The 25,719-nt window shown below is 46.8% G+C and overlaps 3 protein-coding genes across 9 annotated transcripts in view; 1 reads left to right on the top strand and 2 right to left on the bottom strand.

Moving 5' to 3' along the window:
* IPO4 (importin 4) overlaps positions 1 to 8,241 on the top strand; it is an 18,633-nt gene extending 10,392 nt beyond the window's left edge. For both annotated transcript variants that reach the window (XM_069097923.1, XM_069097922.1), the window contains 11 exons: positions 4,444 to 4,521; positions 4,608 to 4,665; positions 4,775 to 4,880; positions 5,014 to 5,207; positions 5,359 to 5,406; positions 6,165 to 6,290; positions 6,420 to 6,628; positions 7,189 to 7,321; positions 7,445 to 7,549; positions 7,679 to 7,748; positions 7,876 to 8,241. In XM_069097923.1, the coding sequence (XP_068954024.1) occupies positions 4,444 to 4,521; positions 4,608 to 4,665; positions 4,775 to 4,880; positions 5,014 to 5,207; positions 5,359 to 5,406; positions 6,165 to 6,290; positions 6,420 to 6,628; positions 7,189 to 7,321; positions 7,445 to 7,549; positions 7,679 to 7,748; positions 7,876 to 8,006 (1,258 nt within the window). In that variant the 3' untranslated portion in view covers positions 8,007 to 8,241. The remainder of the gene's footprint in view (positions 1 to 4,443; positions 4,522 to 4,607; positions 4,666 to 4,774; positions 4,881 to 5,013; positions 5,208 to 5,358; positions 5,407 to 6,164; positions 6,291 to 6,419; positions 6,629 to 7,188; positions 7,322 to 7,444; positions 7,550 to 7,678; positions 7,749 to 7,875) is intronic.
* Positions 8,242 to 8,292: 51 nt separating this feature from the next.
* On the bottom strand, positions 8,293 to 13,535 carry REC8 (REC8 meiotic recombination protein). Of its 3 annotated transcripts, none has more exons than XM_069097926.1 (19): positions 13,480 to 13,535; positions 13,059 to 13,127; positions 12,705 to 12,847; positions 12,432 to 12,507; positions 12,131 to 12,251; positions 11,701 to 11,785; positions 11,475 to 11,554; positions 11,089 to 11,224; positions 10,870 to 10,944; positions 10,683 to 10,787; positions 10,392 to 10,474; positions 10,073 to 10,219; positions 9,648 to 9,711; positions 9,345 to 9,496; positions 9,136 to 9,184; positions 8,990 to 9,056; positions 8,749 to 8,874; positions 8,542 to 8,648; positions 8,293 to 8,438 (listed from the first exon to the last, which is right to left on the bottom strand). In XM_069097926.1, exons 1-19 carry the CDS (start codon positions 13,533 to 13,535, stop codon positions 8,350 to 8,352), a joined length of 1,830 nt encoding a protein of 609 aa, XP_068954027.1. In that variant the 3' UTR covers positions 8,293 to 8,349. The 3 variants fall into 3 exon arrangements, with proteins under 3 accessions (XP_068954027.1, XP_068954028.1, XP_068954029.1); XM_069097927.1 differs by having other exon boundaries at positions 10,683 to 10,774; positions 10,869 to 10,932; XM_069097928.1 differs by having other exon boundaries at positions 10,683 to 10,774; positions 10,869 to 10,946; positions 11,151 to 11,224.
* Positions 13,536 to 16,746: 3,211 nt separating this feature from the next.
* On the bottom strand, positions 16,747 to 25,685 carry IRF9 (interferon regulatory factor 9). Of its 4 annotated transcripts, none has more exons than XM_069097918.1 (9): positions 25,533 to 25,685; positions 23,764 to 23,957; positions 23,270 to 23,453; positions 22,723 to 22,907; positions 22,522 to 22,609; positions 22,181 to 22,252; positions 17,759 to 18,118; positions 17,171 to 17,286; positions 16,747 to 17,067 (listed from the first exon to the last, which is right to left on the bottom strand). In XM_069097918.1, exons 2-9 carry the CDS (start codon positions 23,941 to 23,943, stop codon positions 17,032 to 17,034), a joined length of 1,221 nt encoding a protein of 406 aa, XP_068954019.1. In that variant the 5' UTR covers positions 23,944 to 23,957; positions 25,533 to 25,685; the 3' UTR covers positions 16,747 to 17,031. The 4 variants fall into 4 exon arrangements, with proteins under 4 accessions (XP_068954019.1, XP_068954021.1, XP_068954020.1 ...); XM_069097920.1 differs by having other exon boundaries at positions 22,723 to 22,856; XM_069097919.1 differs by lacking the exon at positions 25,533 to 25,685 and adding an exon at positions 25,083 to 25,190.
* Positions 25,686 to 25,719: the final 34 nt, after the last annotated feature.

Below are 25,719 nucleotides of genomic sequence, written 5' to 3'. Positions count from 1 at the left end.
CCCCCCCAGCCTGCCCTCTCTTCCATCATCCTCCCTCTCATCCCCTTCCCCCCTACTCTCCTGTAGGGTGAGATACCCTATTTAGTGTGTATTTCATTCCCTCCCCAAGCCAAATTCAATGAGAATAAGGTTGACCCATTCCCTTTTGCCTTCCTATTCTTCCCCTCCATTGTAACCATTTTCCCTTGCCTCTTCTGTATGAGATAGTTTACCCCATTCTGTCTCTCCCCATCTCCTCTCATTATATTCCTCTCTCACCTCTTAATTTCACCTTTTTAAGTATCATCCCTTCCTATTAAATTGGTATATATTCCCTTCAACTATTTTCGTACTGAGAAAAGTTTCATCAGTTACAATTATCATTTTTCCATGTAGGAATGTTAATAGTTCAACTTTGATAAGTTCCTTATGATTTCTTTTCCCTATTTACCTTCTCATGCTTCTCTTGCTTCTTGTATCTGAATGTCAGATTTTCTATTCAACTCTGGTTTTTTCATCAAGAATTCTTGATTTCCACTGAATGGCCTTATTTTCCCCTGAAACATGATACTCAATTTTGCTGGGTAGGTGACTCTTGGTTTTAATCCCAGCTCCTTTGACCTCCGGAATATCATATTCTAAGCCCTTCAGTCCCCTCAGTGTAGAAGCTGCCAGATCCTGGGTTATCCTGATTGTGTTTCCACAATATTCAAATTGTTTCTTCCTGGCTGCTTGTAATTTTCTCTCCTTGATCTGAGAATTTCGGAACCTGGCTATAATATTCCTAGGAGTTTTCTTTTTGGGATCTTTTTCAGGAGGTTATCAGTGGATTCTTTCAACCTCTGTTTTGCCCTCTTTGGGCAGTTTTCTTTGAGAACTTCCTGGAGGATGATTTCTAGGTTCTTACTTTGATCATGGTTTTCAGGTAGTCCAGTAATTTTTAAATTATCTCTCCTGGATCTATTTTCCAGGTCAGTGGTTTTTTCCCATGAGATATTTCACATTGCCTTTTCTTCTTTCATTTTTTTGGATCTGTTTAACAGCATCTATATTTCTTATAAAGTCATTAGCTTCCATTTGCTCCAATCTAATTCTGAAGGAATGATTCTCCTCATTGAGCTTTTGAGATTCTTTTTCCATCTGGCAAATTCGGCTTTTTAAGGCATTCTTCTCCTCATTGCCTTTTTGAGCCTCTTTTGCCATTTGAGTTAGTCTGTTTTTTAAGGTGTTATTCTCCTCAGTCAGGCTGTTGACCTCATTTCGTAATTTTGTTGCATTGTTCTCATTTCTCTTCCGAATTTTTCCTCCACTTCTCTTATCTGCTTCTTAAGGTCCTCTATGGCCTGTAACGAGCTCATATTTTCCTTTGAAGCTTTTGGTACAGGAGTTCTGACTTCAATGTCTTCCTCCTGTTCCATACTTTGATCCTTTTTGTAATAGGAGTCTAATGTTGTATTCTTCTGCTTCCTTTGCCTGGTCATGTTTCCAGTCAATTACTTGACTTTTGGGCTTTTTGCCACAGTAGGACTCTGCTACCAGACAGGGGAGCTTCGTACCAAATGCTGGGGTTTTCTCAGCTGCGTGAGGTATTAGATGGGTGCCCTCTCTGAAGCCTCCACATGCTCTGGCAAGCTGTATACATACCCCAGGACCTCCACCCTAGGCCACAATCCAGATCCAGGCAGGTTAAAGTAAGAGTCATTACCCCTCAGACTGGTTGCTTGGTCCCCCTACACTCTGCAGGCCAGGAGCTGAAGCTGTCATAGCCACAGCCCTCAGCAGCTTCTCGCTCAGGGAGCAAAAGCCCACGCACTCCAAACTACTGGGTCCCAAAGTCCACATTGCACTGACCTCTCACTTTGTCCTTAGCATCTATGTGTTGGTAATTCTGGACCACCGCAGCTGCTGGTGATCTGGAGTCCCTCCAGCCGGCAGCTGGTCAGGCCGCCCTGGGGCTAAAACCTCCGTGTGGATCTGGGCTCAGCTCCCAGAGCACTGCGCTGGCCGATTCCTGCCGTCCTGCCAGGCTGTCCTCAGCGGGAGGTTAGCCTCTCTGTGTCATTTTGTGGGTTCTGTAGCTCCAAAGTTTGTTCAGAGTCCCCTTTTACATGGATTGGAGGTGGTGAGAGCCACGCGGAGGTCCTGTTTCTACTCCACCATCTTGACTCCGCCCCCACTTGTTTTTCTTTACCATACTATGTGTGTGTATATAGGTTCAATCCTTTGTTCACTTTGAATGAATAAGATTCATCTAATGCTAGTATTCCCTCACCTCTTTCTCTATGTCATAATCTTCTAAATAACCCCAATTATGAGAAATAGCCATTTCTACCCCCTTTTTCTTCCTTTCAACATTAGTATATTCCTCTTGCCCTCCTTTTTCTCCACAGTCTTAAAACCATTAGAACAAAAACAATCCAACCCACTCCACCAAAGGTTCTCTTTTTCTCATTTAACTCCCTCGGGAGTCTTTTAAGACTTGAAGACACTTATTTTATCTTTCACCTACTGGAATGTTAGCACTATTTCATCATCTCACACCTTTAAGTTGTTTATATAAATTTACCTTTCTGAGTTTCTCTTGACTCTTGTATTTATATTTCAGAGTTCTTATTCATCTAGTATTTTCATCAGAAATACTTGAAAGTTCTCTGTTCTTTTAAAGGTTTATTTTCCCTACTGTAGGGTAGCACTCAGCATTGTAGGGTAAGTTGTCGTTAGTTGTAAGTCTTCCCTTTTGGAATATTATATTCCAAGCTATCCTTTTGTTTATAGTAAAAACTACCAGGTATTATGTGAATCCTGATTGTGGTTGCTTGGAACTGTAATTTCTTCATTGTAGAAACTCTGGATTTTGACTCTGACCTTCCTGGGAATTTTACTTTTCAGATTCCTTTCAGGAAATAATCAATGGATTTGTCTTATCTTCACATTGCCCCCTGGTTCTGATAGCTCTGGGCAGTTTTTGTCGATAGTTTCTTGAAATAAAGTCTTAAGACTTTTTTTTTTTAATCACCGTTTTCAAGGAACCCTATGATTCTTAAATTATAAGACCTTGATCTGTTTTCCAGATCAGTTGTTTTCAATATTCGATATTTTAATGGGGTTTTTTTTCTGTCTTGATTTTATGTCCTCATGTTTCTTCTCTTAAAGTCATTGATTTATATTCGGTTAAGTCTAGTTTTCAGGGAGTTCATTTTTTGGTTAAAGTTTACCACTCTCTTCTAAACTATAAACTAAACTTCTTAACATGTCTTTCCTCTAAAACTTTTATTTCATTTTTTTCTGTTGCTTCATTTCTTCTAGGCATTTATGTAGTCCTTGTGGCCAAATCCACTTTTTCCTTTAAATCTTTTGCAGATGTCTGTTACAGTTACTTCTCCCAATAGGGTCCATTTGGAGCCATCTCTGGGTAACTTTTTTGTACTAGTTGGTGGGTCGTTTATTTACCTCTCCAACTTTAGTTTGTATTTGAGCTGTGCATAAAGGCTAAGTTACCCCACAGTTTCCAAGGTCTGTTTTCCCCATGGCTTTCTCCTTTGTTCTTATATCTCTAGAGACAGATCCTTGCAGGCTACATGTTTCTCTGGCCCATCTCTAGTCCAGCTAGGAAGCGACCAACATGTTTGCCTGTACTGACACTAGGAACAGAAGTAGCCCCAATTCCTATTAGACTTCTGACTGACCTTTTGTATAGTTCTGGGACAGAAGTCATTTACTGTGATTTCTCATTGGATTTCTTTATCATTATTCTGGTATGGATATCAGATTTTTTACTAGAGTAGGTATGAGGGAACTGGGCAGTCTGCCTAGCCATTCAGTGTTAGGAAGGACTTTTCAGTGTTGTGGTAGTGACACTAGACAGAGTAGATTGTAGTTTCCATTCAGTCCTGGATCAAGGAGTCTTCCAAACCCTCTGACTCCCAGAGTAATGGGTTATAGCCTCACTTTCCGAGAACCATTGATAGAGAAACAAGGAGTCAGGAATTTGGGTGTTAATGGAGGACCCTAATCACTGGATATTGGTGGTAAACGGAGGACTGTGACTTTATGTCAACTGGTCAGAGTTGGTATTGCCTGTAAACAGGACGAAAAGTCTAGAGCAAAGAGACGTCTAAATAAGAATACTATCTTCCTGGGTCAATTGCTAGTGTTGGGACAGACTAATTGGGATTCATGGAGGGAGACCTCAGCTGCCTTGGAGCAATGAAGGCTGCAACCTTGTTGTAGGGACATAGGGTGAAGTAACAGTAAGCTCTGGGGTGATAGGCAGATGGTGATGAGAGGTTCCTGTTGAGGAGAGGGGATTTCAAGCCTGTGTCCTGACCAGGACCAGGACCAGGGCTGGGCAGACTCATTCACAATCATATATCCAGGGCTTCTCTCTTCTTTACTCCATACTTTCTGTCGTGCCACTTAATATGTGTTTATTCAATTTAATTGAATTTCTCCTTACTCTACAAGGTATAATGTAGAGAACGCTTTCTTTGATGAGAAGGAAGACACCTGCACTGCCCTGGGAGAAATCTCTGTAAATGCCAGGTAAGCCCTGCACCCATCCTTCCTGATATCACCACCTTCTTCTGTGAATAGAGCCCTTCCCTCATGTTGGTATTTCTGTTCCTTAGTGTGGCCTTTCTTCCATACATGGAAAGTGCCTTTGAGGAAGTGTTCAAATTGTTGGAGGTAGGAGTCTTGGTCAGGAGACCTGGGAAGGGCAGAGTGGGGAGTAAAGTCAGCCTTTAAATAGGGTGGGCAAGTTATAACCTCTGTCTGTCTCCCTTCTTCCCACCAGTGTCCCCACATAAATGTCCGGAAGTCAGCTTATGAAACCTTGGGCCAGTTTTGCTGTTCTCTGCACAGGGTTTCCCAGATTATCCCCTCGGAGCAGAACAGCTTTGGTGAGGAGGGATGACCAATTCTGCATGGGATTTGGTATCAAGTGCAGGGCAGGTGACAGGGTCCTGAGCTGGACGAGGGTTAGGGAGCCATCATTGGCATTCCTGGCATGTCAGGGCAACACTGCTTTTCCAGCACTACAAACAGCCCTGGGCCGGGTAATCCCGTCCTTCCTGCAGGCGGTAAATACGGAGTGTGAGCGACTGGTGGTCATGTCTGTGTTGGATGCCCTGAATGGTTTGCTCCGAAACTGTGGGTCTTTTGTACTCCAGCCTCCCAGTCGGTTGGCCGAGCTCTGCAATGTCATCAAGGCTGTGCTACAGAAGAAGGTGAGAGCCCTGGAAGGAGACAAAGACAGACCAGTCATGGGAGGGATGCTGAAGTGAGCCAGACTGCAGGTTCTGAGCCTGGCCCTGGCTGCACTGTAACCACCCACCCCTGCCCTTACTGACCCAGACCTAAGCTTGCCTTGTTTTCTAGGTAGCCTGTCAGGACCCAGAAGAGGAAGAGGAAGATGAGATGGAACAGGTAAGAGGCAGGGGCTAAGAAAACTGTTTGTATATGAAGGTGGACACATGGTCTAGAACCCACTGTTGTAAAATAGTATTTACTAAGTGCATTTTATGTGTCCAGCACTAAGCTAATGCCTCAAAAGAGATAAAAAGATGTGATATACATGGAATGTATATCCACAGTTTAGCAACTAGCTAGAAAGCAAACCAAAATACAGGAGAAAATTAATTGTAAAATTGTGTGATGGTGATGAGAGTAATAGGGAAGAAAGGAGAGAGATCATCAAGGGATTTGGATGACTGAAGAAAGATTGGGGGGGGGGGGGCGGGGAGGCCGGAGGCTGGAGGATGATATTAGCTAGATGGGATGGCTAGGATTTAGATAAACACAGCAGCAGGTCTGACGGGGTCAGGTCGGGCCGGGGGGTTGGCTAGGTGAATCCAGAGTGCTTGACAGGGCTGTACTGAAGTGATGATCCTCTGAGTCCCGGGGGCATCTAGATCCCAGAAAGGAATCTAATGTATCCAAAGTGTGGTTCTAATGGAGTGGGAGTGGTTGAAGGAATGGGGAAGGAGGAGAGGGAGAGGGGGCAAAAGGTTTGACAGGTAAAATGGTAGGAAAAGGAGATCGTGGTTGGAGAGTGGGCTTTCAGAGGCAGTGTGATCCCTTATGATGAGATCTGCTGGATCTTGATTCCTCTCTGGGAGTTGGAAGGCTTGGCTGGGATGGGATCCTGGTGTTTGGATGCTCCCCTGACCACCTCAGCCCCACAGGCAGAATATGATGCCATGCTGCTGGAACATGCAGGGGAAGTCATTCCGGCTTTGGCAGGTGCCTCAGGAGGAGAGACCTTCGCCCCCTTCTTTGCTGGTTTCTTACCTCTGTTGCTACGCAAGGCAGTGAGTAACTCCCCTCCTTTGACTTCTGACCCCTGCAGTCTGACTGGCCCATTCTCACCCTCCCCTGATGCCCTGGTCCCAGTCCCCAGCTGCAGCCCCACTTGTGCACTCCTATGCTTCCTTTGACAGAAACCAGGCTGCTCAGTGGCAGAGAAGTCGTTTGCAGTAGGAGCCCTGGCAGAGGCTGTGCAAGGCCTGGGGCCCTCTTCAGCCCAGTTTGTGTCACGGCTGTTGCCAGTGCTACTGGGTGCTACCCGAGACTCAGATGCTGAGGTGCGGAGCAATGCAGTCTTTGGGCTGGGCGTGCTGATGGAGCATGGGGCCTGCCCCGCCCTCGAGTATCCTCATCAGTGGGATGGCTCAGCTGGTGGGCCTGTGGGGGTGGCCCGACAGAATGACGTCTTGTCCATCCCCCTGACCAAGAGTGGGGAGCCTGCGGCCCTCTAGGCCATCAAGTGCGGTTCTTTGACTGAATCCAAACTCCATAGAACAAATCCTTTTATTAAGGCCTTGACGCCCCAGGTCCCCCACCATGACATTTTAGTGATGGCTTTTTTTCTGATGTATCTCCCACAGTCAAAGCAAACCCATGAGGGTGGCCAACATTGCTTACCCACAGCCTCCGCCTCTCTCCTGAGGAGGAAGGTCTATTTTATCATTGGCTCTCTGGAGCCAATAGTCAACCTCCTCATTTTACAGATGAGGAAAGCAGAATTCAGAAAAGTGAAGTTATTTGCTCAAGGTCTAGTGGCAGAGCTGGACTAGAGCCCAAATGTTTTGATTCCCAGTCCAGTGCTCTTTGTACTACATACCACCATTGTGGGTAGGGGTTGGGTATTGGGCCAGGATCTGTGGAGATGGGCCATCTTGTGGGCCCTGTTCCTTGACTATAGTGTAGGCACTTTCAGAAGATTCTGGGGGTCTTGTCATCTCTCATTGCCCGGGAACACCATGACCGTGTCCGTGACAACATTTGTGGTGCCCTTGCACGCTTGCTGATGGCCAATCGCACAGGAAGACCCCAGAAACAGGTAGGAGGAGAGAGGAGGGAGTGCTGAGTGTACAAGGTAGAAGGAAAAGGGGATCCAGGTGAGGGGGGGGGTGTCCCTCAAACAGAGAAGAGTTCTCCACTCAGCTAACTCTGGTATGTTTAGGTGCTGACCTTGCTGTTCCAGACATTACCTTTGAAGGAGGACCTGGAAGAATGGGAAACTATGGGGAAATTTTTCAACTTCCTATATCAGAGCTTCCCTGAGCAGGTATCTGGTCTAGGAACCTTAGTCCTGACTCCTTCACCCCAGTTCTTGGGCTCTTTGTGTAAGTGGGGAGAGGGGGACAGGATTTATTGGGGTTACTGTAATTTAACCCCTACCTCACCTTCCCTGCAGGTGGTTGATGTGGCTCCTGAGATCCTTAAAATATGCAGTCTTACCCTAAGTGCCAGCAAGGTCCCACAAGGTGAGCAGAGTAGCAAGTATACTTGGAAGAGGGGGGAGCAGGGGTTGAGTAGGTGGGAAAAGTGATTATAATGAATCATGCCCACTATCCTTCTTGGTGACCCTGCACTCTGCTTATCCACCCCCAGACACCAAGGCTGCATTGCTGCTGCTCCTGACTCATTTGGCCCAGCAGCACAGTGAAAGATTCCAGGCAGCACTGGGCTCCTTGCCCCCTGACAAGGCCCAGGAACTTCAAGCTGTGCTCAGCCCCACCTAGGGCCTGGAAAGTGGCCTCCTGGGGTTGGGATCAGAAAGGGAAACCTGCCCTTCCCAGGGGGCATTGCATACTGCCTTGGCTCCATCTGGGGGCCTGCCAAAGATCCCCATCCCCAGGACAGTTTGTGGCCTTACGGGAGCCATCCCTGGGGCTGGTTCTGTTATTGTATTGGACTTTATACACAAGGGTTTGACTTCTGATTTGAATAAAGTCCATTTATTTTGGTTGAGCTGTAGCTCTGGGGTGGGAAACAAGGAAATTCAGCAATAGGATGAGAGAGGAGTTTATCATACAGCACTTGAATATGTTTGATCTCCTGCTACATCCAAAGAGAAGGGTCTCTCTAATGGTGGTAGCGAGGCCCTGGCCGGATGAGGAGGCTGCCATAGGGCTCTTCTTGTTTGACATGCAGAACCTGCTGCATTGATAGCACTGAAGAGGATGGAGAGTGGGTGGATTGTGATAGGGGAAACTCCTGGGCCCAGGCACTCTGCTCCCTCTGCCTTACTCCTCCCTCCACACACCCTTAGCTTACCCAGAAGCAAGTAGAAGACCCGAGCAGCCACCAGACGGGGGGCAAAGGGAGGAATTAGGTTGTTGAAATCGATCTCTCCTGAAACCTGTAACTCTGACATAATAGCCCTGCCAGGGGCCAAGAAACATTTAGTTTGGTCCCATGAAGCTCTTTGGGTCTATTCTAGGCCACATCTTTCTCTTCTCTTCTCCCTGTTCCCATTAGTACCTTTGCACAGCCTCTGGGGAGAGGAGTTGTACATCTGGGGCCAGCTGCAAGGGGAGTTCAGGCAGTTCTGGTAGCTCGGGGACCACAGGCAGTGCAGGCACCTCCACCTCTGCTTCACCTAAGCCCCTTGGAGGACACAGGTGTCACCTGGGAGGTGGTAGTCATAGCAGCAACAGGAAAGCAAGGTTCCCTTACCTCACCTCCCACCAAGCTTTCTTCCCTTAATATCCTTGCCCCTTACCACCTCTCCTCAGGGGGAATGAAACTGAGGCGGGACCTCTCTTCCTCAGTAGTCTCCAAGGAGAGTTCTGTTGGGGGGAAATGGTCTGAGAGGGTCTGACCCTTCATGTCATCATTTCCATTCACTCACTTTCTCCCAAGCTTTACCTGAAGACAGTAGTACGGGGCCACTGGGCTCTTGGGCTTCTCGAAGAGTCTGAGGGGGAGAGAGGGGCAGTGTGATGAACATTTCCAGGAGAGTCTGTGCTTGGTGTAGTGCACTGGGCCTCTGCCATAATCCAAACCCCAAAGATTTAGCTTAAGGTAAACCAGGACTTGGAGGGATCATTTTGTGAGGAGTGGAGTTGACCAGGTACCTCTATTTCACTGATGGTCTCTGCCTTTCTCCTTTCTTCTAACTGCTCGACTACAGGCTCAGGCTCTTGGGGTCGCTGGTATTGGAGCTCTTTTGGGGGAACCTGGGCACAGCGAGTCCAGAGACCTAGTAGCTCTGGGTGTAGCCATCCAGCTGGGGACAAAGCAAAGGATGGACAGGAATTTGTGTCCTGGGAGCAGGATTAAAGTCTCAGTTGCACATGTGTGCAAAGTGTAGTTGGAGCTCTGCATTCATTCTCTACTTCTGGCATCACCCAACCCTATTCCCCCCCCTTCCCCCTTACCATAAACTGGGGTTCTCAGCAGCTCTGTAGGGCTTTTCATCTGACTGGGAGGCTGGACCATTGGCTGCATTGAAGAGAAAGGAAGGTCATGGCTTTAAAGCTAAAAGGGCCTCTGTCATCTGGTCAGGCTCCTCAATGAGCAATCAAGCCCAGTGTCACATAGGTTGTAAGTGGCAGAGATTGGCATCTGAGCCCCCAACCTTTGACTCCAAATCTTCCCTCTGTCCCCACTGTCTTCATGGTGGGCTTGTCAGAGAACCTTCCTGTTACTACCTGCACTGTATCATTTGGACAGGGGCTGGAAGTAGCTCTGGGTTGCCCTTCTAGATCTTCAATTCTTGTCCCCTTCTTTGGTCACCTTAAAACCCAGTGGTCCCATGACTGCCTTCCCTCATTGCCCAACAGTAGGCTTGGCCCATACTCACACAGGCCCGGGTGTGGGCCTGGGTTTGTACAACTTGCTTTTGAAATTCCTCTCGGGTAATCTGGGTCTCTTCATCATACAACTGCCTCCGGAGCCGGCGGCGGGAGGGTGGAGGCTGAGGTGGTGGAGCCAACTCTGGGAGAATCAGCTATATTTCAGGAAACACGGCATCTATTAGCTTTGTAGTTTACTTATTAACCTCACCCAGATTCACCCAAGATTTAATAGGAGCTCCCAAGAAGGGTTATAGGAGGCTGGACCATTGGGGAAGAATGGGAATGTGCAAGGGCTTGGGGATGAGAGCAGGGTGCAATACTTACTTCAGGGCTGCTGGGGACCTGAACAGGAGGCTCCAAAGGGCTGGGCATCCGGGGCAGAAGTAGCTCTGTAGTGGGGATCTCTTCTGCCAAGAAAAACCTAGGAGTTTGGGTTCTGCCCCAAACCTTGCCCACCTGTGGACCATCCCAATTCCCTTATGTGTAGGGAGGGATAGAGAGAGCTGGAACTATTAAGTACCTCAGGCCTCTGGGAAGGAGGACTTTCCCAGAGAGCTAAAGCAGTAAAATAATAGGCTTTGGGAAAAGAGGCAGTGAAAAGAGAGGGCCACTCACCCGGGGGTGGAGGAGCAGCTTCTGGGACCAGGAATCCAAGCTCTTCAGGGACTAGTTCCTTCTCCAAGAGGGGCTCTGCCACCTCCTGGATCCTGGAGGCAAGGTTAAGAATTGGACCTCATGGTTGTGAACTGCCACCCACATTCACTCAGCGCCTGAAATGAAACCCTGCCTTGGCCTGCTTACCGTGCCTGAGGTGTCGGGGATAGTCTAGGGATGATTTCCTGCTCAGGGACACGGGGAATTTCCACTGACACTGCAGCTGAAAGGGAGACAGGAGGTAGAGGGGATGGTATGGTATGATTTTCTTCCTGTCAGCCACCCTATAATTAAGTGGTTTGAAAGTACCCCCTTTTCCTCCTTCCAGACTGTCCTGCTCCAACCCTATCCTTGCCAGAGGGCTGACCTTCTGGGACATGAGGTATTTGGGGCTCCCGGGGTGGGTGAATTTTGGCCTTTTCCTCAAACAAAATAGCTTCGTCCTCCGCAGCCATCAGCAGGTCTAGGTCATGATTAGAGATTTCTGGTAGGTCCCGCTCACCCTGTGGAGATAGTACCTGGAAATGAATGCATTCCTTCCCTTGGCAATATAGGCACATTTGCAGGGAAAGGAGAGCCAAGTAGACATCAGTTGGGACTAGTTTCAAACTTGAACTAGAAATAGCTCATTCATAGGGAAAATGAGATGGTGAGGAAGAGTGTCTGGGGAATTCAGGACTTGTGTCTTCTCTCAAGTTCAAGGGAGATAACTGCCCTCCATCTTTAGGCCCCCAGTTCCAGAATCCTGCTCACCTCGATGTGCAGCACGTGGATTGGCTCTGCCTCCTGAAGGGTGATGGTTTCAGGAGGCAGGACGGTGATGGGGAATATGTCTGAGAGAAGGAGATGATGTCAGTACTGCTCCTCTTGAATTGAGGATTCTTAGCCCTCCAGCCCTATGTGCCTTCCGGTGTCCCTTCCCAGAAAGATGATTCTCTGGTCACCTAACCAGCCCCATGGAAACCAGAAAACTACTCACCTGCCTTGGTGGGTTGAGGGTAGACCTGAGGAGGGATCTCTTTAGGAATCCTCTCAGGGGTTGGGGCTTCCAAGAGGTGTTGAACCTTTGGGCAAAGCCCAAAGCATATGGTTTAGTCATGGATTCCCTGCTGTTTTCCATATGGGACTTAACAGAAAATACTAAAGCCCCCTGACATATGTACCTTTCCTCCCAGTCCCAATCCTTCATGTTACCAGATAACTTCTTATACTGGGTTTCTGTTCCATACAAAACACTGCTAGCTACCTAGATGTTGCCTAGGTGAGTTTAGGCAGGGTCACAGCACAATCTCATCCCTAGATATAGGAAGACCTGTACTTGGACTATACCAGTAAGGGCCTGGCTCCCCACCCTAGGCAGCTAGTTTGACATAGCACCAACACTGAGTAGGCTCATTTGTAGTACATACCTGTGGGATATCAAGGGGACTAGGAAGGCTAGGGTCAACGGCCATCACTCCAAAGAAGGGATCAGGAGCATCTTCCAAGGCCTCCATTGTGGTCAGGGGGTCAGTCAGTAGGTGACTGGGCCTGTGTGAGTAGTTAAGACAAAGAGGGAAAGAATGGACCAGGGTTAAGACCAAAACTATGGTCAGGAAGAGGCAGGGATGGGATAGAGATGGAAGGAGTTGGGGCCAAGAGTTGAGGTGGGAAAAATTCCACTTCCCTGGTCCTGGAATGATAATACCGAATTTGGAGTTAGGTACTCACACTTCTGGCTCCACCATGTCAATACGGATCTGCTGTTGGGCTCGGTGTAGGCGCTCTAGGACATGCTGGATATCTTCTGTGCGATGGGTAAGGGCACAGAAAGTGAGAAGGCAGAGGACAAACTGTGCCTCACCTAAGCCCACTTGTCTCCTCCCATGGCACTCCTGCCCTTCAGCTTTCTCAGCCCTCCCAGCCAGCCCTGAGCCCTCTAAGGTGACTGCCTCCTCAGCTCCCTGAGTTCACTATCTTCCCCATCCTCCCTCACCACCTTACCCACAAGGTACTGGCATTGGCGAAAATAGACACGGATAACACCAAACTGGAGCTGGGCGGAGAGATAAAGGGAGAAGCGGGGCCTGGGGATGCCTGGCAGAGGTGGCTGTACTTGTACCAGAATATACTGCAGGATCTTCTCACTGTGGGGGGCAACAGCCTGACCTGGTGAATCTCCAAATGACTGCCAGCGTCCCTGCCTGCAGCGCTCTGCCTCTCTGTCCTTTCAGTCCTAGCATTTCCCCAAACAATAAACCTTATTTTCCCTCCCCCACCTTGGTCCCCAAGTAGGGGCAGTTCTTATCTAACTGACTTTCCTCTTACCCCAGCCCCCTGAATTGCAGGGGCTCTTACCATGTCTCCACCACATCCACCTTCAGGTACTCCCGTTTCATTAACCTCGTGCCACCTGTTGCTGCCAGCCTAGGAATAGAAGAATCAGTCACTCCAGGAGCACAAACACATGAACCAACCTAGCGGTGAAGCTTTGGCCAGGAGAGCGTCCTGCAGGAGGGGCACTGTAGTGCCAGGACGGGTCTCCCTTACCGAGCTCACAGAATATCAAAAATGGAAAGGAACCTTTAAAGATTTAGTCCAACGACCTCCTTTTACAGGCGAAGAAATTTCGGTCTAAAAGTTGACTTGCTTAGGTCACTGGGTTAGAGGCAGAGCCAGAGGAAGAATCTTGGTCCCCTGACACTCCAGTCTTTCTTTTCCACCCCCCCCCCCCAGCTGCTTCCAGCCTTCTCCCCGAAAGCCCCCTTCCCCCCCTCACCAGATAGTGGCAAAGCAGCCACTGTGGCGCTGAAGCACGTTCGGATAGTAGAACATCTCATCCGTCTTCTGGCCCCCACCTTTCTGAAGCTATACTCTAAACCTTTCGAGGGGACTGCGTTTCCTAGATCCTTAGTAGCGATGAGTTACAAAGGAAGCTCTTCCCACTAATTCAATGAAGATTTAGGCACACAAATAGAGATTTATCAAGAGATAGAACTAGATAAAGAACTAAGAATAGGTGTGTGATCTATCTATAGGCACATAAATACAGTTGTAGGGAGAAAGGGGTGAAAGTCGGGTGTGGCAGTGTCCCAACCCCACTCCGGTCAGTCACTCAACCCTCAGGGTGGGGGGCTTTGGCCAGGAGATGTTGTCTCGTGGGGACGGAGGGGGGGCTGCCTCGACCCCGAGGGGGGAGGGAAGGGAGGTGGGGAGTCCTGTGTGCCACCTGTTGCTGCCCAGCCTCAGGAGGAAAGCGGATCCCCCACCCCTAATAACAGACTCTCCTCCAGGTCCCCACGCTGTGGGGTCCGGGTGTCCAGGAGCGCAGGCGAGGCACAGAACAGGGCGACACTCAGCAAAGATGCCCCGGTCTTGCTTGTCCACCAGATGGACGGCTACTGCAGGGGGCGCGCTCCCTCCCTCTCTGGCCTCTCCTGATTGGATGGTGGCCCTCCTGGGAATGACCAATCAGGCAAAGATGCCAAGAGGCAGAGTTCTCTTATCTTGGAGCTTCTAGACCTGAACCTCAGCCTCTCCGCTGTCCGCGGTCCAGCAGCCCTGGGTGCTGCTCGGTGACCAATCAGAAATGTTCCTCGAGAGGACTGAATTAAGCGGGCTGACCAATCATCTTCTGCTCTAGCATCCCACCTTCCCCACCTCCTCCCCTCCCACCAGCGCCTGGTGACAGAGCTGACGTTCCTGTCATTTAGGGAAGAGTCCCGGCTGACCAATAGGCTCGCGCCTGGGGCAGCGGCTTCCCTGCGCCTGGGGCAGCCGTCCTAGTAACAAATCCTTCTCAGCCAATAGAGAAGTTAGCTAGGGACCATTGGATGCCATCCGTGGTTGGCCCCTGGGACCTAGCTTCGTGTCCTTCCATTCACCCCACGTCAGGAATTTATTTATTAATTACTGAGAATCCCGTGCTGTGTTCAGTAACCCATGTGGGGCACTGAGAATAATCACCAATCCATTCATCAAAAGTTTTTATTAAGGCGCCAATTCTGTGTTAGGTTCCAGGGTAACAACATTCTGTTCTGTCCTGTCCTGTGACCATGCTGGGATCTACTCAGGATTTTAAAAATTAAGAGACTAGACCCTGCAAAGTTGCTCTATTTGAGACTGTCGACTAGCATAATGTAATCTCCAGGGTGGGTGTTCTGTTCATCCCATCCACAATAAATCTTGACCTTCATTGAATATTCCTTTGGTGCAGTCAAGTGTTGATAACTTTCTTAAGCTGATGTAGAAATGAAACAAAGTAATACTAAAGAACCAAATGACAGGCCTTGTATAAATGCTGGAGATAGGGGGAATGTTTTGCATCTTCAACTGCCTATTGGATATCTTGAATTGGATGTTCCACAGACATTTTACGTTCAACATCGAAAACTGAACTCTTTTCCTTCAAACTCTCCCTTCTTCCTAATGTCCTTATTAATGTTGAGGGCACTACCCTATTCCCAGTCACCCAGGCTCAGAATTGTTCTCCTTGACTCCTTACTCTTACCCAAGACCTGTTGATCTTGCCATCATATTTCTTCCCTTCTCTCCTCAGACACTGTCATCACCCTGGTGCAGTAGATATGGACTGTGGCAAGTCTGCTGGTTGGTCTTTCTGCCGTCAGTCTTTCTCCACTCCAATCTGTCCTCTACTCAGATGCCTTCTTAAAATGCAGTTCTGGCTATGGCACTCCTCCCCTTCCCTTAGTAAACTCCAATGGCTCCCTAACAACTCCAGGATCAAATATAAAATCCTGTTCAAAACTGAAAGCCCTTTTTACCTTTCCAATCTTCTTAGATTTTACACTCTCCTATATACTCTGTGCTTCAGTGGCACTGGCTTCCTTGCTGTTATTCCTTGCGCAAGATACTTTTATCTCTTTTCACTGGCTGTCACCCATGACTGGAATTCTCTTCCTCTTCATCTCTGCTTCCTGGCTTCCCTCAAGTAACAGGTAAAATCCCTGCAACAAGAAGCCTTTCTCAATTCTCCTTAATTCTAATCCCTTCCTTCCACTGATTATGTCCAATTTATTCTATACATCGCTTCTTTACACAGCTGTTTGTTTGAATACAGACTCCCCTGTTAGGTTATAAGCTTTTTAAGAGCACAGGGAGGAACTATTACCTTTTTTTTTTTTCATTCCTAGCAATAAGCACATAGTAGGCACTTACATGTTTATTGACTGCCTTTTACACAAGACCAGCATACCTCTTTTTGCTTCTAGAACATATCCCCTGGCCCACCTCTCTAGGTATATGACCTGCCCACTAGGGTCTTAGTGGCTTGTATGGACTGTGATGTGTAACAGGGCCAGTCCCAAGGACTTCTGCGAATACAGAAATGAGATGTGACTGGGGTGAAAGGTGTGACTAGGAAGAGAACCCCAGTAGACAAGTTTAAACCAGGGGTGGGGAACCTGTGGCCTCGAGGCCATATGTGGCACTCTAGCTCCTCAAGTGGTGCCCTTTGAATCCAAATTTCACAGAACAAATCCCCTTAATAAAAGGATTTTATATATTAATATAATTTTTATACATGCATTTATATGACTATGTAAACCATACATTTATGTTATACAAATATATTAATATAACATGAATAATAGCATTTCAGATAATAAAATCCTTAATAAAAGAATTTGTTCTGTGAAGTTTGGATTCAGTAAAAGGGCCACACTTGAGGACCTAGAGGGCCACATGTGGCTTTGAAGCCACAGGTCCCCCACCCCTGGTTTAAATCAAGGGTTCTTAACCTTTTTATGTGTGTTATGGTAGTTTATTGAAGCCTATGGGCCCTCCTCTGAATGTTTTTAAATGCATAAAATAAAATACACAGGATTACAAAGGAACCCACTTCTATTGAAATACAATTATCAAAACATTTTAATAGTTCCAAGTTGATTTAACTCCTGATATCTATCCTCCATGGATTCCAGGTAAAGAACCTCAGGTTTTAAATAAGATGCTTCCTCTCCTGACTCTCCACTGACCATATCTGTTTTCCCCTGATGTATCAATCTCCTCCCAATAAACCAGATAATTTCATTTTAAAATAACTTTATTCAAAAACCTAGACAGTGAATATGAAGTTATTTTTAGGGTCTGAAATGGAAGGGCATGGTGAGTTTTGAGTTGCTGGGACTTCCCAGGGATCCCCCACCACCTTACCAAACTACCCAAGCACGGTGATACAACTCATAGAAGGCACCAACACTGACTAGAAGGGCATATGACGAACAGTGTGCCCCCCAGAGTTAAGGGAAAGGAAGAGGAAGACCAGTGTAACAGATGTCAATGGAACGGAACACTCTTCACTTAGACAAGTTCAGTTACAGTAGTATCGGGCGAAGGCCTGCTCCATCTGTACCAGGAAGAACAGACATCAGTGAGTCTAACCTTTATTCATTCTGGAAGAATCCCTCCTCATCCCAGAGACTCTACCCAACCCCAGATAGTGATACTACCTGGACTGTGATGAGATTCTTATGAGTATATCCAGGACCACAGTGCTCCTCCAAAAAATTTAGGGTCACCTGGAACTCAGGGGGTGGGGCCAGGCCCTTGCGGTATCGGGCTAGGCCTAATGGTAAGAGAGAAAGAAATTTGGGAGAGGAAGTAGTGGAGAGCAAGAGAGTGAGGCAGAATATGGGAGAGGAGTGAAGCAATGGAGGGAAAAAAAGATAAAGAAATACAGAAAAAGGAGAGAAAACAAGAAACAATGAAAAGAGAAAAAGAGGGGATAGGCAAGAATCAAAGGAAGGAAAATACACAGAATGAGGGGCAATATGATTCCCTGGTTACCATGCCTTAGCCCAACCAGCCCAGGGTCTCACAGGATTGGTGTTGAGGCTCATGGAGAAGCTGGAGAGTGAAGGAACTCAGGATGGCAGCAGTCACAGGCCCAGGAACTTGTGAAAGTGGGGCTCAGGATTACCACAGGATTGACAGCAGGGAGGGAGCAGGATTCTAAAAATTAGGCCACTCTCAAGATGAGAGGGGTAGTGATTAGGGCCCTTAGAGTTAAAGCTAGGCCAGAATAGAAAGGTTCTCACCTTGGAAGAATTTGGCAGGATTAAAGACCTCTACGCATATTTTGTCTTGTAGCAGATGGGGTCCAGGCCCAGATGGGGTGCAGGGCCCAGTCCAGGAGATGGGGATGGTACAGAGGCGTTCCACAAAGAGACCTCGGGAATTGCTAGCTACCAAGATGCCACGGTCGAAGTGGTTCAGGAGGTTCTCTGTGGATGCCCGGAGACTTTGCTCAGACAGAATGCTGGCAGAAGGGAGTACCACCTGTTCTATCCTGTTCTCGGATCCTGAAGATCTGGCTACAAGTCGGCAGTCAGGGCCATATACTTCAGTCTTTCCAACCAAATGCCCACTGTAGTGGAAGGTGAGCAAAAGAGAGAAATCTGGAGAGGAAGAAAAAAAAAAAGATGCAACACAGTAGGGATGGATTCATGCAATTATGGTATAAAAATTTTAAAAGGGAACCTAGTTTAACTCCTGCATTTTATAGGTAAGGAAGTCTGGAGAGATTCACTAATTCAACTGTTTATTCATTCAAGAAACACTTATAAATAAAACACCAACATCCTCACAATTTTATAGCATTTTAAGGTTGAAAAAGTAATCAGGCTGTGAAGCACTTTCCTCCCAACAGCCCAGGATGGGAAGTAGTGCAAGTGTCACCATCTCCATTTTACTGATCAGGAAACTAAGGTTAAAAAAGGTGATGGGACTCCTCTGCACTCATAAAGCTCTCACATCAGACCAAAGAAGGATAGAAACTTGGGTCTTCCGATTATGTGGCTTCATAAACTTGGAAGTGCCACAGAAATGTAAGCTGTTATTACAAATTCATCATTCATCAGCTAAATAAGCTGAATGGGTGTTTGTGGTTCATAAAAAGACTGCATTCTATTGGTACCCACCTTCCAAATCCTGCTCTTTTCCTATTTATTTAATTCACATCACAATAGCAAGAGAATCATGATGCTATGTTGATAATGGTTCTAGTTTACAAGTCTGATGAAGTGTTTTATATGTGTGTGTATATGTGTATGTATGTGTGTGTGTGCACACATACATATGGACTGACCAATAAACTGATAGTTCTGCTTAGTTACTACTCATGTTTTCCACTTCTGACTGGAGAGTTGTCTATTAGGAATATGTGACAAAGTTGTTATTCACTGGATTTACTATGATATTTGAAAAACTGATTAAAAGATGGTCAAAAGATGATGTGGTGTTTTCACTCTATTGCAGACTTTTTTTCTTTGCTTTTGTAATCATTAAGATTGTAACGACTTCCTTCTATCAGACCTGACATAAAGAATTTTTAAAATCCTGTTTTAGATTGAGTTTTTTCCTGAAGTCTATTTATTATGGAAGGCTATAAAGGGATACCAAAGATTATTAGCTAAATGGCCTAAAAAAAAGCTACTCAGTTATCCTCAAACACCTACCTTGTGTAGAATACTATGCTAAGAACTTTGAGGGAGAAAAAAAAGTTTAGCTAGGACATGTGACTTGCCCTCACTGTCTCTTGGTGGATAAGACACAAATACATATAGGTGTAATACAGAATTCTAGGTTAAAAGTGCATTAGAAAGTTGCAAAACAAAGTGTTATGTGGTCATAAGGGAAAAGTCTTTTACCAACCAGGAAGGAGGGGAAGACTTCCTTGAGGAGAATGGCATTTGATTTGAGTTTTAATGGATGGACAGGATATCAACAGGCAAGGGGGATAAGGGTCTGTGGGTCAAGGAGCTAAGACAGGAGATAGGACATTTCAGACGTAGGGGGAAACAGCATGAGCAAAGAAAGTGCCAAGCTGGGAGAGCATGGGGCAGAGTTTTCCCTTTTGGCCAGAGAGTAGATTACAAGGAAGGGAGAGATATTTAATAAGTCTGGAAAAGTAGGGTGTGTCAGAATGCGAAGGGAAGGACTTAAACACGCAGCACTGAAGTGTGAACTTCACTCAGTATGCAAAGAACCACTGGACATTTCAAGACGCCTATTCTGGTCAAGATATGAAGGATGGGCTGGAGGAAGGAGGCAGAGGCAGGGAAACCTGTTAGGAGGCAAAAGTTCATATGAGATGTTACAACTGGAATAAGGAGAAGAGGACAGATGTGCGAGAGGCTGTAGAGGTGTCAACAGTACTTGGTAAGTGACTGGATATGGGAACTGAGGGGGAGAGAAGGGTAAAAAATAATCCCAACCAAGTGGTACCACAGATAAGAGTAACTGAGACAGGAGAGGAGTATGTGCAGGGTAGAGATAACTGGCTTTAGACATGCTGAGTGCTGAGTTTGAGACACCAGTGGGACACTCAGGGGGAGAAATCTGATAGGCGAAAAGATATGCCAATCTAGAATTCAGGAAAAGTGATGAGAACCAAACAGAGAGATGTATCATTTGCATTTGAAATGTTAGTTGAAGACAAGGGAGTAATAGAAAGTGCACCAAATTGGAAGGTAGGAGATTTGGATTTCCAATCTAAAATCTGATAGCTACATGACCAGAACAAATCACATCACTTTTCTAATCTTTGCTTTCCTCATCTATCAGATTAGGGAGTAATGTCTAAAGTCCCTTCCATTTCTCAAATCTCCAATTCCACGCTGCATCCCTACTCTCTCACTTATCTTCAATCTCTTCCTATAGGCTTCCTTACTGACTACAGACATTCCCACATCTCCCCCCATCTTCAAAAAACCTTCGCTTGATCCATCCATTCTCACTAGTTATTGTACAATACTTCTCTTCCCTTTTGTGGCTAAACTTACTGAGAAGGATGTCTATAATAGGTGTTTCCACTTTCTTATCACTCTTCTTTATCCACAGTCTGGCTTCTGACCTTATCATTCAACTGAAACTACTCGTGATCTCTCAACTGCCAAATCAAACGGCCTTTTCTCCATTCTCTTCCTTCTCGGCAGTCTCTGACATTGTCAGTCTGATGCACTGCTCTCTCCTGGTTCTTCTACCATCTCATTGCCCCTGTTCCCTTTGCTGGGTCATGCCTGACTGTGTCCCTCAGGGCTCTGTCCTAAGCCTTCTTCTCTTCTCCCTCTATACTATTTTGTTTGATGATCTCATCAGCAATCATGGATTCGATTATCATCTCCATGCAGATGACTCTCAGACCTACTTGTCTGGACTTAACCTCTCGCACACCTCCAGCCTCCCATCTCCAACATCTTCAACCTCCAACAACTCAAACTGAATGTCCAACAAACATCTTAAACTCAATACATCCAAAATGGAACTCACTATCTTTTCCCCCAAAACCCTCCTGTCTTCCTAACTTACTTATTATTGCTGAAGGTACCACCATCCTCCCCATCACCAGGCTCACAACCTAGGTGTCCTCCTTGACAATTCATTCTCTCTCCCTCCCATCTCTCATCAGTAGTCAAGTCCTGTCAAATTTACCTTCACAGCATTTGCTTCATCTCACATACCCCTTCTTTCCTCTGACACTGCCCCTACCCTAGTCCAGGCCCTCATCACCTCACGCCTGGGCTATTTCAGTACCTGCTGGTTGGTCTCCTTGTCTCAAATCTCTCCCCACTCTAAGCAATCCCCCACCCACTATCAAACTGATCTTCCTGAATGGCAGGTTTGACCATGTCATCCTCTTATACAATAATATCTAGTGACTGTCTATTACTTCCAAGATGAAATTTAAAATCTTCTGTTTGGCTTTTAAAGTCCCCTATAAGCCTTCATAAAGCCCTTCTTATCTTTCTAGCCTCCTTATACCTTATTCCCCTCCATGTACTCTCTGATCTAGTGTCACTGGCCTCTGGACTATTCCATGCAGAAGATACTTCAAGTATTTTCACTGCTTGTCCTCCATGCCAGGAACTCTCTCTTTCCCCCTCTCCACCTCTTGGTTTCCTTACTTTCTTTCAAGTCCCAGCTAACATTCTAACTTCTACAAGATACCTTTCCCCACCGTCCTTACTCTTTGCACCTTTGCTCTGAGACTACCCCCAACAGATCCTGTATATATCTTGTTTGTACACAGTCATTTGCATGTTGTCTCCCATGGGATAAGCTCTTTGAGAGCAGGGACTATTTTTGCCTTTCTTTGCATCCCCAGCATTTAGGACAGTGTCTGGCACACAGAAGACACTTAATAAACGCTAGATGACTGTCTTCTTTGTTGAATATCTCTTTCAGATCCCTTAATGTTTCTCAAGGGGCTTTCCTCCTTTCTCTCTACACTCCCTCCCTTGCCAAGTTCATCCACTCACAAACTGTTCAACAGAACAGAAGTACCTTCTCAGAAACCTCAAACCAAACCACACAGGTAATCACTTGGTTCTGGCTACATAGATGTTTGGAAGGAAAGGTTAGAAGGTAAAACGTGCAAGGGCTGTAAAAAGCAGATCAAAAGGAGGAGAGTGGGGAGCAGTCATGAAGGGGAAAGGCCATGGAGTTTAGAGTCTATTTACCTGCATCTGAAAGGGTAGGCAACTGGGGGATTTCTTTATCATCTGGTAAAGTGACATCAATAGAGTCAGCAACTATGTAAGAAAAGGGGAGAAAGTTCCAGTAAATATATAGGAAGAATCAACCTATGGGTCAACCAGGAATTTCATTAAGATGATGGGACTGAAATTTAGAGCTGGAAGGAAATTTGGAGGTCCTATATGTAATCTAGCACCGTCATTTTACCAATGGGAAAAGAAGCTAAGAGAAGTTAACTGGCACCAGATGAGATCGGTGAGTTCAGGGTGGTATGGCTGTAGAAGGTTTGACTTGCTTGGAAGGAGGACTGGGGCAGGGGAACTACCTTCATGGGGCTCAGGGCTGTTGCTGTTGCTCCCAATACCAGAATCATCCATGTGTTGAAAGCTGCTGCTGGGTCCCTTACTTGAAACCTAAGATCAAAGAATAGCTCCATCAGTAACAAATACTCCCTCCCCCAAAAGCTATGATTTAAACCTGGGCTGCCGCTCAGGTCCTTCCCCATACCATATCCCTTGGAACTCACCATGATTCCAGGGCAGTTCTGCAGTGAAGGCAGGCTAAGTATACAACTCCGTTTATTCTCTACATCATCTTCTTCCTTCAAGGATAATAAAGCACGGTTTCTCTTTGGCTGAAGTTTCTGGATAGCTTGTGGGGCTGTGGAAGCACCAGAGGAGTCAGGGCTTGAAGTGGAGGTTATGGATGGATCTGCAAAGGGAAAAGATGCCAAGATGCTTGGAGAATATCTGGGAGTGAGAGAGTGAAAGGAAGCACTGGTGGGAGAAGACTTGGCTCTGCTACCACATCATCCTGGGCAGGTCACTTCATACCTTTCCAAGCTTCAGTTTCCTCATCTGCTAAGATGAGTAGAATGGTATTTGTGCTACCTGCCTACAGGGAGTACTTTGTAAACCTGAGTGCTATAAAAATGTAACTCTCATTATTACCTGAAAGCTCTGCCCTGGGGAAAAATGAATCAGACTTCCCAAATTCCTCCCACCCACCTCTCAGAGTGTGACTTTTATTGTTTCCAAGAATGGGGACTAGGGAGCATGGGTGGCAGTAGTCACCAGGAAGGGTTCCAGAAGGCAGGAGCCGGTACACCTTGTAGGGTTCAGGCCCTTCCATGTGGCCTCGCTCTGGGACCTCCTCAAACTCAGGGCTCTTGTTGAGGGCACATCGAAGGCGTGTCTTCCAGGCTGCAGGGTCTGCTTGATCTCCTTCTCGATATTTCCCTTTGAATACTGCCCAGGCCTGAAGAAGGGAGGGAGGAAATGGGTATGATCACTAAGGTCCTCTGTCAACTTAATGCATGTAACAACTTAACAGATTCACCCCCCCTTAAATGGAACATAGCTAATATGGAAAATACTCAGGCTTCCCCACCCACCCAGTTGTCAGAAAGGGTGATTTCCAGTTGTCCCTAATGCTCAGAAAAGGCGGTCTCCAGATTCTTCAGAAAAGACATGTCTAGGTCTTTCAGATCTTTGGAAAGAAAGGTCTCCATCCCTAGTTCAAGGCCCTCAATTGTATGGAGCTTGGAAGGGCTTGCAAGCTCTTTTACCTTGAAGAAGGCGGCATCTTGTTCTTCTCTGAAATCCTGCTTGCCTGCATGCTTCCAGGGGATGCGGAACATGGTCTTGTCTGCGTCATCCCAGCATACTCCTGGGAATTTCTCACTCTCCACCTGCTCCAGAACCCAGTTACGAAGTTTCCTACTACATCTAGCCCGGCCAGATGCCATCCTAGAGGGACCAACTGGAAACACCAGCAGAAGACAAGAACTTAAGAAACATGGCAGAAATAACAACATCAACAGCAGCAATGATGGACATTTATAATTCATGTTTACACAGTGCTATAATGTACAATGTGAAACCACAACCCTAATGTAGTGCCATTATTATCCCCATTTTACAGATGAGCAAACAGAGACTGAGAGAAGTTAGGTGACTTGCCCTTGACAAACAGCTCTTGTCTTAAGGCAAGATTTAAACTCCACCCCAATCTTCCTGGTCCCAAGTTGAGCACTCATATTCATTATACCATGCTGCCTAATAATAAGAGATCCCAGATTTACAAGTTAAACTTTTTTTTAAAAAGCTAGAGATTTATTGTTATTTTGTGATTAAAAAAATGTCAAATTGGTTATGACGCTTCCCCACAACTAAATATCACCATTCACCAATACAGAAGTTGGTATTTAACCAGACTGAGGAACAAGGAAGAAAGAGCAGACATGTTGTAACACTAATAACTCAACTTACACTCTTGGTGCCGAAGCACATCATTGCCACACAGGAAAACTGTCCAAACAGATCAGTGGGGCACTATGGCCACCACAACCTTTTTTATAAGTGTATTTTTACCCCAAATCCAGCCCTCTGTCTCTGTCAGCTGTTTCCTCATTCCTTTCAACCTCTTTTCACACTACAAACCATTGCTGAAGACTATGGAACAAAAGCCTCTGAACGATTCAAAGTTCAAACACTGATTTCATCATCAATAGGAAAGATGGAAAACTGTTTTTATCCATAGTTCCAAACTAGGTCATTGCATTTGGCACAAAATTTTGTGTTTATATTTCGAGTCAAGGCCTTTTCATGTCATTATTCATAGGGAAGAAGAACCAAATAATCTTTCTTTAATCTGTCTCAAAGCTGAAAAGGGCTAACTTGGCACAGTATAAAGAACCCAGGCTCTGGACTCAGAGGGTTGGGGTTCAAATCCTGACTCTGTCTATGAAACCCTGGGCAAGCCCCTTTCTCTCCCCAGGCCTCAGTTTCTCCATCTGTAAAATGACGGAGCGGCCTGTCCAGGCTCTGCGCTCCCGATCAGTGACGGCATCTTGCACGAGAGCTTTTCCTGGAGCGGGCCCCATACCTGATCCTCATTCCCAGCTCACGTCCTCAGTTCTCTTAGGTACATACGCCTTTAGCTTGGGATCCGAAGGCACTTATCTCCAAGCCAGGCCCTGGTCGCCCCTAAAAGCTGAGGGGAGGGAGGGGAGGGTGAAAAGGGGAAAGAGGAGGGGAAAGGAGGCGGGGCCACACTAGAGGGGGGGGCAGCACTGGGGGCACCGAAAACAAAGGCTGATGGCATTCTCTGCACCGAGTGCCATCCACCCCTCCCTCCCTGGCACACTCGTCCCTCTGACACACCCCTAGCCTTGGCCTCTGGGACCTGGTCCTCCCGGCCTGGCCACGAAAGTCCACTTCTGCATGAACTTTCTCTGCCCCTTCCCCTCCCCATCTCCAGAAGCCAGGTGTTCCTTCCTCGGGCATCTCCTCGGGAAGCCAGGCACCCTGCTCAGAGCACGGAGCCCGTCCTTACCTGTGCCAGCAGTCAGGTGCCTCGGTTCGAACGAACGGGAGAGATGGGCGCAGCTCAGCTCCCCGTCTCTCTCTCTCCTCCCCTTCCTACTGTGCCCTGTTTCGCTTCCTTTGGGCACCGCCTTTTCCAAGAAATCACGTGGGGCTGGAGCTGCAGGGCCCCCGCTCACCAGCAGGGGGAGCAGCGT

This window comes from Petaurus breviceps, unplaced genomic scaffold, assembly GCF_028583685.1.
Source record: "Petaurus breviceps papuanus isolate PSGF00001 unplaced genomic scaffold, PetGlider_PUasm1.0 37, whole genome shotgun sequence".
Taxonomy (NCBI): Eukaryota; Metazoa; Chordata; class Mammalia; order Diprotodontia; family Petauridae; genus Petaurus; species Petaurus breviceps.
This window is presented reverse-complemented; position numbering and strand designations above follow the sequence as displayed.

Excerpts from the sequence above, each read along its gene's own strand:
- IRF9 (XM_069097918.1), bottom strand. The coding sequence starts at position 23,943 with ATGGCATCTGGCCGGGCTAGATGTAGTAGGAAACTTCGTAACTGGGTT. Across the intron at positions 22,253-22,521 it reads CAGCCCTGAGCCCCATGAAG|TTGCTGACTCTATTGATGTC; the intron begins GTAGTTCCCCTG and ends TTTCTTACATAG. Across the intron at positions 18,119-22,180 it reads GCCTACCCTTTCAGATGCAG|ATTTCTCTCTTTTGCTCACC; the intron begins GTAAATAGACTC and ends CTTCCTCTCCAG.
- REC8 (XM_069097926.1), bottom strand. The coding sequence starts at position 13,535 with ATGTTCTACTATCCGAACGTGCTTCAGCGCCACAGTGGCTGCTTTGCC. Across the intron at positions 9,712-10,072 it reads AGGCCCACACCCGGGCCTGT|CCAATGGTCCAGCCTCCCAG; the intron begins GTGAGTATGGGC and ends TCTTCAATGCAG. Across the intron at positions 9,185-9,344 it reads AGACCATCAGTGAAATAGAG|ACTCTTCGAGAAGCCCAAGA; the intron begins GTACCTGGTCAA and ends TCTCCCCCTCAG.